Raw genomic sequence first — 12,032 nt, forward strand, 5'->3', positions numbered from 1 at the left:
GTGAAGAGTTAAACCAGTTAAAAGCTCTTCCATTTGGGATAGTTACTCCCAACAAGTTACAGACTCACAGCAGCAGGAAGTAGTGGCTGTTAGAGTCTGACAGCCACAGGCTGTCACCCAGACACCTTCCTCCCCTGGGGACAGTGGCAGGCGGCTCATTTGACTGAATTAAGGCACCAAGAACAAGGAACAACTCTGAATGTTCCCCTTGGGACATCCTGTCCTTCAGGAAGCTCTCTGCACTGTCTTCCTTCCGAGCAGAGGGCAAACCAGGGTAACACTGCCAAGCAGCCTCTGACCAGCTTGCATCTGGCCTGCCAGGAACAGGCTATGTCTACACAACAATGTTTGATTCTTCAGCCTGTTAAAACAGGACTGAAGTTTCAGCTGCAAGACTCAGGGATACTCACCGGATCCGAGTGGTTAGGAGAAAACAGGTAAAAACCTGGAGAAGCAGCAGGGAAGGGAGAGAAGAAGAAAAGGGGAAAGAACAAACAAAACCAGTCTGTTTAATGTCACATGTTAGTGAGTCTCTGTTCCCAAAAAGAAGGTCCTACTAAGAGTGAGCCCTCTCTGAAACCATGAGGAGGAGAGTATCTGGGAGGCCTTCTCCATACAGCTTTGCCAATACATGACACTGGCATTTCACCAACCTGTTTAGAAGGCAGACTTTCTAGGGATGGTTTGAGTATAGGACTTGTAACAGGTACACTACAGATATATGTATTTGTGGGAACGTAGACTAAACTTACAAGGATTGAGGAACAGTTGATGGAACCACAAATACACAGAGCACAGGCTATCTAGCAGAGGTCAAAAGGACCTTTGCCTCAAAATCAAATACTCAGCTTCTAGATCTTTTGGATCTTTAATTCTGCCTTCCAGATGACTGCAGATGAAATGGGATAAATGGCAGAACTTGGCAGGACTTTGAAACCCATCAGCTATATATTCATCCAGGCTGTGTGTCTGGTTTAAGAGCATGACTTCACCTCCCATAAACACAACTCACCCAGGATGGCAAAAATCACCATGAAGAAAAGCAGGAGGAGAAGAATGTCAATAAATGGTGGGAGGGACTGGAAGATCTGTCGCAGATTTCTGGAAGATAGAAATGAAGGAAAACTTGCATGTTTTCTCTTCCAGGTTGGCATGGGAAAAAACCCCTGACAACACCATACTTGAGGACTTCCCTCCCACTCCCTCCAAGGATCTGAAGTAGAAAGCTAAGACTGTTTCCAAGCTACCTATCTGTCCTTTGCAGGCAGCTCTCAGGTACTGATAACAATACCGATGTCACCCTGTCAACTTTCCTGCTCCAGACTAAAGACAAGCTCTGTGATTCATTATGCGGTTTACAGACAAACCTGGGAGCCAGAAACAATACAGCCACGTGTGCTCTCTGAGGTGGTTTATACAGCTGAGGACAGTACACATAAGCAACAGGACAAGGGGTAATTGTTTAAACTTAAACATGGGAAGTTCAGGATAGGTATAAGGCTCTTCCCTGTGAGGGTGCTGAGGCGCTGGCAAAGGGTGCTCAGAGAAGCTGTGGCTGTCCCATCCCTGGCAGTGTTCAAGGCCAGGCTGGACAGAGCCTTGGGTGACATGGTCTAGTGTGAGGCACCCCTGCCCACAGCAGGGGGCTGGAAGACAGATCTCAAGGTCCTTTTCAACCCAAACCATTCTATGATTCTATGAACACATCCAAAGCTACTATGAAATTTCCTTACGTTGCCAGGACACCAGGTACACTTCAGTCATGATTACAAAAGATTGATGTAAGGTCCAAAATGCCTCTTAAAGACACATCCTGCAGGATCAGGGTGCTTTTCCTACCCCCTCAGTCCCAGACATGGCAGCAGAAAGCCCAGCCAGCTGCCCACTCACCTTCTGACAGCCCCACAGTAGCGGCAGTCCACCAGGAAGATGCAGCGCAGAGCTCTGGTGATGCGCACGTGCGAGGTTTGGCGCACCAGCACCACGATGGCCTCGATGAACTGTACAAAGAGCACACAAGTCTGCAAAGAAAGGGTTAATGAGAGGCACAGCTCAGTCTCCTTTTGGCAAAGCTCTCACTGACCACCCATTTGTTTGGACACCTGAAGCATGGGAGTTGTCCCTGAGAGCTTAAGAGACCTCACATGAATCACTTGGCAGCTGGGACACATGGCTAAGTCATCCCTGCTGCAGCACAGGCCAATATTCAACCTGGTTCTTTGGTTCCTGAAGATGCTGAAGGAGAAACACAAACACCCAAACACACACCTTACCTTTACCATAGTTCTTTTGTGCCTGATAAAGGTTTGGAAGCCCAGCCACCTCATCTTCATGGAGAGTTCAAAGACCACCACAATTAATGCGAAGAGCTCCAGGGTTGCATGGACCTGTCAGAATGCAGCAAAGCTTCTGGTTAAAAGCAGCAGCGAAGCAGAGGCCGAGCTTCTGCCCTTCCTTTCTCAAGAAGCACATGGGTTTGACAATAGTCTGAGCACAGCTCTGACACAGGCAGGAAAACCCAAGGCCACTCTCAGAGCTAACACAGCACTGGTTTGCTTTGTGCTTTTATTATTATCCCCTGAGCAGTATGAGCTCAGAATTTCCTGAAATCCACATCCCTTTTGGACTCGAAGAACACATCCAAAAATGCATTGATACATTTGAAACAAGAGGGCAAGACCCCAGTAACAGGAGCAGAAACACTTTTAGAAGACTGAGACTGAAGGGGGTCTAGTGTAATGCAGGAAGAAGAGCTGCTGGAGAGAGGATTTCCATAGGGAAAGGTTTTCTCTTGATCCAGAAATTCCAGACAACCACAGAGAGGGTCTTATCAAGCTCTGGAAGAGAGCACTGCTTTGGGCAGTGCTAAAGGACCCTGTCTCTGTGCAAAATGCAGCAGAAGGAAGATAATAGTTTTCTTACAACTTCAGCTTTAGTCACAGCTCAAAACCCAACTGAGTTATGCAGCCGTGCCTCATCTTGAGGAATACTCTGACCCCAGCTGGTCAGGGCTGTTCTATACCCCTGGCATGTCCTAGAGTACCATTAACAGCCCCCAAAGCAGATGTAGATTCTCCCAGCAGCAACAGCAGCTCCTAGCACTATGCCTGACCAGTGGTACCTCATGAAGCAGCTGTGGACTGACAACAGCACGCACCAGTTTGTGTGTCCCTTCTCTCAGCCTGTGTTTTGGGAAGGTTAGCCATAAAACCTCAAGTCACTCACACGTTACAAAGAGTGCTCACAACACTGGGAGGAGAGGGCAGGAGGAGATTTAGCAACGTGTCACAGGCTGAGATCTGTTTGAATTCTAGGAACCAGTGATGGTGCTGAGTTAAGGGCACTAACCCTGAAAATTAACAGCACACAGATTCTTGAGCTATCACAAGAAAAAGGAAAACCCACACACTTCTCATCTGCACAAATGGAGGATATGAAATAAGTGATACTTTCATTGTGGTCTCTGCCCATCAGATGGAAAAAGGATGTTTTGCTGGCTGGCTTTTCTGCTGTCAACCAATTTATAGAACAAGCCAGGTGGCTTTCTTCCTGCTACTGCTCCCTTCTTCCCCTATGCTTAGCCTTCTTCTTCCTCTCACCCAGCACTGCAGAACAGGCAGACTTCTTCATTGTGCCCAAAAGTACTCACAAAGATGCCAAGACGGAGCATGGGAACAGCTGGCGCTTCGCAGAGAGACAGCAACAGGAGCAGCAGTGCTGTGCTCAGCTCCATTAGGTAGAAAAGGTGATTGTGTACAAAGAGGTAGGCAGCAAGTGCTTTGGCATTTTTGGGGTGAGTGAAGAACTTGTCATTATTTTCTCCTTCCTAGGGAAGCAGGAATAAAGAAGAGAACAGCATTAGTGACTGTGGGTATTGTAACAGAGCTTTCCACATGAAGAACACAGACTTTCTGAAGTATTAGACACAATTCCCACCAGACTATCCCCACTTTACAGCCTAACATTGATCTATTTATCAAGGAAAGAGTTCTACACGCACAGGACACGCCCTTCTGTTCATAAGCACGTTTCAGTAATGAAACTCATTAACATCCACAAACTCCTGCTTCAGAAAGCCTTAAAATGAAGAGTGCTGAAAGAGTTTATTGAGGCAGGCAAAGAAACTTCAGTCAACACCCCAGCATAAACACAGCATGCACTTGCCATCACTTCCACATGTTCACACACTGCTTTGATTCACTTCTCCAGGACAGACCAGGAAAACACAGAGATAAGCTCCAGGGCACCTGCCTGACAGCTGCTCCTCTTTATCTTGGCCTTGCAAAATGTCTGGGAGAAAACACTGGAGCACACGCAGTGTTTTCTGCTTCAGGAATGTGGGAAGATGGACTCCATGTAAAATTAACAAGCCTCAATGCATATTTGTCACTCCCTCTTAAGTAGAAAGCTTAATTAACAGGAAAAGGTCAGGTACTCCATCTTAGCAATCTGCCTGCAACTGATTTTTTACACAGCTACATCAGTGCTATCTTTACCTCTAGGATGAAACTTTGCTTGGGGAGAATTCAGAGGTTTTTCATGCAGAAGCACCCAACAACTTCTTTTCTTGCTTGAGTCAGTGGTTTAAGCAAGGGAGCCTTTGTTACTCACAGGAATCTTGCAGCCTCTTAGAAACCATCATAAGAGACCATTTTTGCTCCGCTGGGACACTCAGATGCCCAAGAAATGGTTTGTTTGTGGGTTTTTAAATTAACATCTTTCCAGATAGGCAATTACTGTAAGGACAGCAAGCTATTGCTACCAAAGGCGAGTAACTGTAATTGCAAATGGGTAACCGAGGTCAGGAACTAGGATCTCTTCTAAGAAGTGAAGCATTCTCGAAACTTAATTCAGAAGAGGGTTTCAGACATTTCTCATTTACCCATCTTGCTTTCTGCTGAAGAACCAGGGAGCGCTGCCAGGTCAGGCAGCCAGCTTGTGAGCAGGACAGAAACCAGCAGCGAGCCCATATCCCTCACTCCAAGAGAGCTGCAGCTCCCAGCAGCAGGGCATCCTCATTCACGCTTGACAAAACACACTTGCAGGTTGAAAACCAGGCTCAATTCTGCCTCTCAGTAGCCAAGCAATTCAAAACATTGCTGGACAGCAGAGCCCTCTTATTCAGATAAGACACTCTTGCCTGCAGCTACTGGTTCAAATAAACAAGCTGCATGCTCTGTAAGTTCTGCCTACTTCAGTTCAAGGACATTGTCATTATGACCACTGGTCAAGGCAGCAGCAAGAATAATGTGCACGTGAAGGGCCAAGCCTGCTGTGTACATTACCATCAGCCACTGCAGCAGCTCAATGACCCTTTGCAGAGCAGCTCCAATAATCAGGAGTTTAACCAAAAGCCTGGGAGGGCCTGCAGCTACCAGTGCATTGTCAGTGCTGCTCCTGTGTCTTACACGACTTGCAGGCCTTGAGTGATGCTGAACAAACACCCCAGGGCCACCCACCCAACCTGCAGCCAAGGCAGGAACAGGACCTGCACTTCCAGAACAGATGTCTCCAGGAGAGCACTGACCATTCACCCTGGCATGACTGGAGAGATGACACGACAATCTGAGACAAGTTACAGACATCTCCATGGCAAGGTGGCAGAACACACACTGAATCCCTCAACTACTACAGTCCTTGGCACTGGAAGAGATGGGAGAGGATGGGTAGCTTGTTCAGTTGCTCCCATATGACTTGCCAGAGCTCAGGTGAGGGTGCTTCCAGCATTGCCTCATTCTTAGAATCATAGAATCACAGAATGGTGTGAGTTGGAAACAACCTTAAGATCAACCAGTTCCAACCCCCTGCCATGGTTAGGAGCATTTACCACTTCCTTGGGCACCCTGTTCCAGTGCCTCACCACCCTCACAGTAAAGAGCTTCTTTCTTCTATCTAACCTGAACTTTCCCCGTTTCAGTGTGAACCCATCACCCCTTATTCTATTGTTACAGCCCCTGATGAAGAGTCCCTCTCCAGCACCCTTGGGGCTCCCCTTCAGATACTGGAAGCTGCTCTGAGGTCTCTGTGCAACTTCTCCAAGCAGATTCCTTCACAAGGAACCAATCTATTAACCTCGAGCTAGAAGCTCGATGTTTCCTCTATCAAAGCACCACCAGAGTTTGAGGAATCCATTTTTTCCCACAGCACCAACAGCAGGGCTCACCTGGAGGTAGATTGCTGCCTCTTGGTAGTTCATTTCCCAGTTGTGCCGGGCAGAGCTTTGCTGCACGCAGCAGTCCCCCGCAGCAGGGCTGGATGCATCATTAATAACATCATAGCTACCTCCATCTGCAGCAGTAGAGTAAGAGACACATTGATTCACAGTTAGGCAAGCTGAGATTGATCAGGAGGCACAAAACAAGGCAGGCACCAGGACCAGAGACAAGCATCAAGAGGTGGCAGAGTACCCAGGACACTGGCAGCTTGTACACAAACTGATTCTTTGCATGTAGGAGCTTAAAAGACACACTCAAACCCTGCTTTTCAGCACAAGAATGCTCTCAGAAGATCAGCAAGAGATAGCACCTTCTTTAATACCAATACCCCTCTGATGGAAACAAACAGCTAGAGTTTCTCTTCATATTTCTCTTCCTATTTTCTCTTTATACCAACAGATTGATGTTGTAACTTTCAAGACTCACCAGGAAAACCCTACCAAAAACTACTTTACTGAACACTAGCACCAGATTTCATACCTAAAGATTTCATGAAAGCAATGAAAACATGTGAAAACCAGGCATGGAGACAATTACTGTTCAAAAAGGGAATGTCACTGGTTGCTGCTTCTGGGATTGGGATTTGGATGTTGCACCTTTGACAAAGAATATACCCCAGTGAGACCTGCTTAGGACCAAGCATGAAGCCTGTGGTGGAGCTGCTCATGCACTCAGTGCTCCAGAGTGTCAATCACTACCCAAACCACACAGTTCTTGCTCTCAGCGGAGACTTCCCTCCTCCAGTGTCTCATGTTCCCAAAGACAGCCCATGTAAAATGGATCCTGCCAGTGCAGAAGTGCTGATTTCCTGCTTTTCATGAGCACAGAAGCTGTGATGTGGTAGCTTGTTCTCTCTGTGTTATGAGAAGTTATCTGAGGGTGGGAGCCAAATGACAATGAGCTTCTTTTCCTCTCTCGTGACAGCACGCTGAAGATTTGCTGCATCTCTTTGCTAGGACGAAATAATCCTGATGGAATTAGTGATTCAGTCTCTTTAGAACACCCTCAGGGGTGGATAAAATGCCAATGCCAAAAAGATCTACCCCCACCAAGAGAAACAGCACCACCGTGCTCCTGGCACAGAGGCAGGGAGTGGGAAGCAAGCAGAAACCCCTTCACCAATGTGGAGCCCCAGCTGCCTTTTCCACCCTCAAATCAAGGGAAGAAAACATTTCTCTGGGATTTGTGAAGCCTTTCCAGATTGCATGCTCAGATTGCTGAGAATCCTGCAGCATGAAGCCTATTTCTCTTCCTTGCTTCCCCCAGAGCCTTAAAATACCACTCAAAATCTGGACAAGTGTTTGAATGAGGCTGATTCCTCGCCCACGTCCCTTTCACACCTTGAATGATCACATTGCTTGAACAAAATGAATGATGGAGCTTTTTATTTATGTCCAGGACTGGAATCTTCTGGGTTTGTTTGTTCTGTAACTCAAAGACGACAGCAACATGCATTATATTGTGAGCTCTAAAGAGTTCTGAAATATTAGTATTTATGAGGCTTTTACCACGTGTGTGTTTCAAAGAGACAGACTGCAGCCTGACAGCAAAAACCCTGCTGCACTTTCAGTGCTTCTTCTGCCATAGAATCCCAGACTGGTTTGGATTCAAAGGGAGCTTAGAGCCCATCTAGCTCCAACCCCTGCCACAGGCAGGGACCCCTTCCACTGGAGCAGCTGCTCCAAGCCCCTGTGTCCAACCTGGCCTTGAACACTGCCAGGGATGGGGCAGCCACAGCTTCTCTGGGCACCCTGTGCCAGCGCCTCAGCACCCTCACAGGGAACAGCTTCTGCCTAAGAGCTCATCTCAGTCTCTCCTGTTCTGGCAGGTTCAAGCCATTCCCCTTGGCCTGTCCCTACAGGCCCTTGTCCCAAGCCCCTCTCCAGCTTTCCTGGAGCCCCTTTAGGCACTGGAGCTGCTCTCAGCTCTCCCCTTCAGGAGCCTTCTCTTGTCCAGGCTGCCCCAGCCCAGCTCTCTCAGCCTGGCTCCAGAGCAGAGCTGCTCCAGCCCTTGCAGCATCTCTGTGGCCTCCTCTGAACTCACTCCAACAGCTCCAGGTCCCTCTTGTGCTGCTGCCCCAGAGCTGGATTAGGGCTGCAGGGGAGGGGTTCAGGAGACATTGAAACAGCCCAGAATCCACACCTTGCCTGTACCAGCAGTTCTGGGGAGGAGGGACCTATTAAGCAGGTCCTTACAATATTGCCATGTTATTGGAGCACTACAGTAGAACATCAAAGCTTACTGTGGTCAAATCAATGAAGGTTTGTAGCATTAAACAAACCAAGCATTAAATCAAAAGATGCCAAAACCACCTTTGCCCTTTTTCACAAAGACCAACCTCACTTTGAAAAGGATCAACACTAGGAAAAGAGATACCCCAATAAGACCCCAGGTCCCCTCTCTGCATTTCACAAGAGGACTTGCAACTGAAACAGAAGAGCTGTCCCATAAGATCAAGGTTGTGAATACAAAACAGCACTCAGAGATGCAAATCAGCAACAAAAAATAACTCTAGAAACCCAAGATGTTTTCCTCCTGTCTCAACCAGGCATCATCTTTCTAAGCACAGAAAATGTACTGGAGAAGTGGGGGAGCTGCATTTTGTGCCTCAGCTCCTTCCCCATCAGGTACCAGAAGGTTGATCTAGCATCCCTGAGGCAAGAGCATCATCTGGATAATAAATAATAATAAAAATAATAATACATTTGAAAAGCAACCCTCTGCCTGTTTGTTTGGCAGCCCTCCAGCTAGCTAATTTCCTCAGCTGCTCCCATGATAACAATGACACAGACTAATGCAACCTCCAACTCCGCTCCGCTCGTGCTGCAGAACATCCCCGACGGCATTTACCATTAGTATGGAGCTCAATGAGATAGGAGGATCTCTCCACAGGACTCCCGTAATCCTCGAAGTAGATGGCAGGCTGCTCTCTCCACTGCATGGCAGCTCCCACATCGGGAAGCAGGCACGCTTGGCTTCAGGGATGGGGTCAGGGAGACAAATCGGATGTGAAGTTCCTCCCTCCCTCCCCTCCGAACGCCGATCCTCGGTTCGCAGCTCCTTCAAGGGGAGAGCTGCAGAGCTTTCTCCTGAAGAAGCTACAGAAAGCACAGAAGGTTTTCCTCTGCTCTCTGCAGAACTAAACGTTTTCTCCCCTCCCCTCTGAGGAAGGTGGCTCAGACTTCAGTTAAATCGTTTCCCTATCGCTGTTTAAGCAGCAGGATGTTTCTAAGTGCAAGTTGTTGGAAGGCTTAGCCGCGGGACAAAGAGCTTTTAAGCATGACCGTGGTGGGGAAGCCAGGATTCGTGTGCCGTGCTCTCTTCTGTTGGAACAGAGCAAGCACTTGCTCACCAGTGAACGTGAACAGCTCACGGGAAAGGAGTCCAAGTGCTGACTGCTCACAGCGAGGAGCCTCCCCCCTGCCCCCAGCAAGCAAAGAAAACAGATATTTGTGGAGCTCACAGTACAAGGGGCATGACAAAGGAAACGAACTGAGCTGCTCACAGATGGCAAAGCTTCCTTCCACACTGGTGTAACTTATCCCAGGCGTTCCCTGGGAGGGGAGAGAGGGAAAGAAGGGGGGGGGGGGGGGGGAAGGAAAAGCAAAACCAGCTGGCTGCTTACACAAGGCATCCGGAACGATACTGCCGGGACTCCAACATTCCCATTCAGTGCAGCAGAGCATGCTCCTGTGTAAATAGTTTCCATATGTCATCATTACAATAAAAAACAAAACCACACACACAAAAAAAGAAAAAACAATGAGAAAAGAGAAAGAGCAGGAGCAGAAACTTTGCAGAGCCCAAACTTTTCCCTTTGTAAAACAAATTCCCTGCTTAGGGGAAGGGAAAAGTCTCCTTTGGCTCAGAGAGCAAATACACTCCTCTGGTTCGGAGATGCTCATGGGGGATCTCTAGAGCAGGGCTGGAAGAGGAAGAAGGGCCAGAAAACATTCCCAGGAATACACCACCCTCCCAGCCAGGCTATTACGTGTCAATGCAGACTCTCATTGTGTGCTCTTTGGTGCCTGCATTTGTTTTAATCGATAATATATATGTATTTTTTAATCCAAACCAGTAACCTCCTAGAGATTCAAAGAGTTATAAACAAACTCTACAGGGTAGCTCTCCCATTTGCCTCCGAGCTCTCCCAGTCTGGCTCTCATTAGCCTGTTTGCCAGATGTTCTGCTTTCTAGATAGCACACACTTTTTATGGCATTGCACTGAAACAGACTGAGATGCTTCTAATTACCTCGCCTGCCTCCAAAGCCATGTGCCTTTCCTGGACTCACCAGGGCTTTCTCCTGCAAGGCTAAGGAAGGTCTTGATGGAGCTGCTCGTCTGCCATCCTGCCAGGATAATGCTATTTTAGCACGTCTACCTGTGATAACAGAACTCTGCAAGCTGTGTGGAAGGCAGAGCAAGTGACATAATGCAGCAAAAATATCCTTATAGTTCAATCTGTCATTCAGGCTGAGATCAGCAGCTTCTCTGGGCACCCTGTGCCAGCGCCTCAGCACCCTCACAGGGAACAGCTTCTGCCTAAGAGCTCATCTCAGTCTCTCCTGTTCTGGCAGGTTCAAGCCATTCCCCTTGGCCTGTCCCTACAGGCCCTTGTCCCAAGCCCCTCTCCAGCTTTCCTGCAGCCCCTTTAGGCACTGGAGCTGCTCTCAGGTCTCCCCTTCAGGAGCCTTCTCTTGTCCAGGCTGCCCTAGCCCAGCTCTCTCAGCCTGGCTCCAGAGCAGAGCTGCTCCAGCCCTCGCAGCAGCTCCATGGCCCTTCTTCATTAAACATAATCTGGTACCAACTTTGTCCTTTCTTTCAACCTTGTTTGTAAGAACTGTCTTGCATTTACCCCCACCCTTACAGTCATCATTTCTTCTTCATGAACCCTGTTAGGGAACACACTTTGCCAGCTGTTTTTTCACAGGAGCACTGTCTTTTCCTATTGGAGCTGGACACAGTTCCAAGAGTGCAGGCTATCCAAGGCAAATGTGGCTCCCTGGAGTTGACCAAATGCTTCCCAAGCTTGTTGTCAGAGCCCATATGGATGTGTAAGCAGGACTAAGGTCTCACTGGGAGGCTTCAACCCCTCTGCAAGCAGGGAAAGGGCATGAAGCAGGCTGAGTGGCCCAGCTTCAGTTCCTCATCACCATCACTGGTGCACCATTTAACCAGAGCTGTTTCTCCTCACACTTTGCATTTATCATCCCATCTCTGTTCCTTACACCATCCCTCTTGACTCTATTTGTACCCAATTACCCTAACCCACAGAGCTCAAGCTTTCAGTTGAAAGGAAACTCAGCCACACACCCAGCAACGCTGGAAGGCCATGGAAGAAGGCAGATCCCAACAGGATCAAAGATGTTTTCCTGGACCTCCTGACTTGTCCCACTGCAGGATCCCCTCAAGCTGCCAGCTCTCTGGGGCTGCAGTGAGGATGAAGAAGGCTGCAGGAGGAGGAGAGCATTTATCTGTCAAAGACAAGCAGCAGCACTCCTCTCTCCTGGAAAGCCAGGAACTGCATGAGGTGCCCACACAGAAGATGCCAATCCATGAAAAACCATGGAAATGAAGTAGATGCCTCCCTTTCCTCAACACAAGCTGTACAAGCGCCTGCAGTCCCAAAGCCAAGATATTAGTCAAGTATGCTGGAGTTGTACCAGCACCAACCATGGCATTTTCCCTTCCAAGTGCTTACATTCCATGTAGCTTCACCTCCAGAGGATTTATCTCCCCGTTCCATTGCGGCTGATAAGAAACTGCTCCTTTTCAAGTGCTGAAGCATGAACATGCGTGCATTTGGCTTCTTCAAG

At 48.2% G+C, this 12,032-nt stretch overlaps 1 protein-coding gene across 3 annotated transcripts in view; it reads right to left on the reverse strand.

Annotated features, from left to right (window-relative positions):
- Nucleotides 1-12,032, reverse strand: part of TPCN1 (two pore segment channel 1) — a 46,776-nt gene that overhangs the window by 20,393 nt on the left and 14,351 nt on the right. The window contains exons 1-8 of one of the 3 annotated variants that reach the window (XM_013128711.3): nucleotides 9,841-9,894; nucleotides 9,066-9,313; nucleotides 6,164-6,288; nucleotides 3,650-3,826; nucleotides 2,274-2,387; nucleotides 1,891-2,021; nucleotides 1,013-1,101; nucleotides 411-445 (exon numbers count right to left, since the gene is read on the reverse strand). In XM_013128711.3, the coding sequence (XP_012984165.2) occupies nucleotides 411-445; nucleotides 1,013-1,101; nucleotides 1,891-2,021; nucleotides 2,274-2,387; nucleotides 3,650-3,826; nucleotides 6,164-6,288; nucleotides 9,066-9,156 (762 nt within the window). In that variant the 5' untranslated portion in view covers nucleotides 9,157-9,313; nucleotides 9,841-9,894. Of the gene's footprint in view, nucleotides 1-410; nucleotides 446-1,012; nucleotides 1,102-1,890; nucleotides 2,022-2,273; nucleotides 2,388-3,649; nucleotides 3,827-6,163; nucleotides 6,289-9,065; nucleotides 9,314-9,840; nucleotides 9,906-12,032 lie in introns of those variants that run through there. The other 2 variants (XM_031047795.2, XM_031047794.2) reach the window with 2 other exon arrangements.

Source organism: Melopsittacus undulatus, chromosome 12 (genome assembly GCF_012275295.1).
Source record: "Melopsittacus undulatus isolate bMelUnd1 chromosome 12, bMelUnd1.mat.Z, whole genome shotgun sequence".
Classification (NCBI taxonomy): domain Eukaryota; kingdom Metazoa; phylum Chordata; class Aves; order Psittaciformes; family Psittaculidae; genus Melopsittacus; species Melopsittacus undulatus.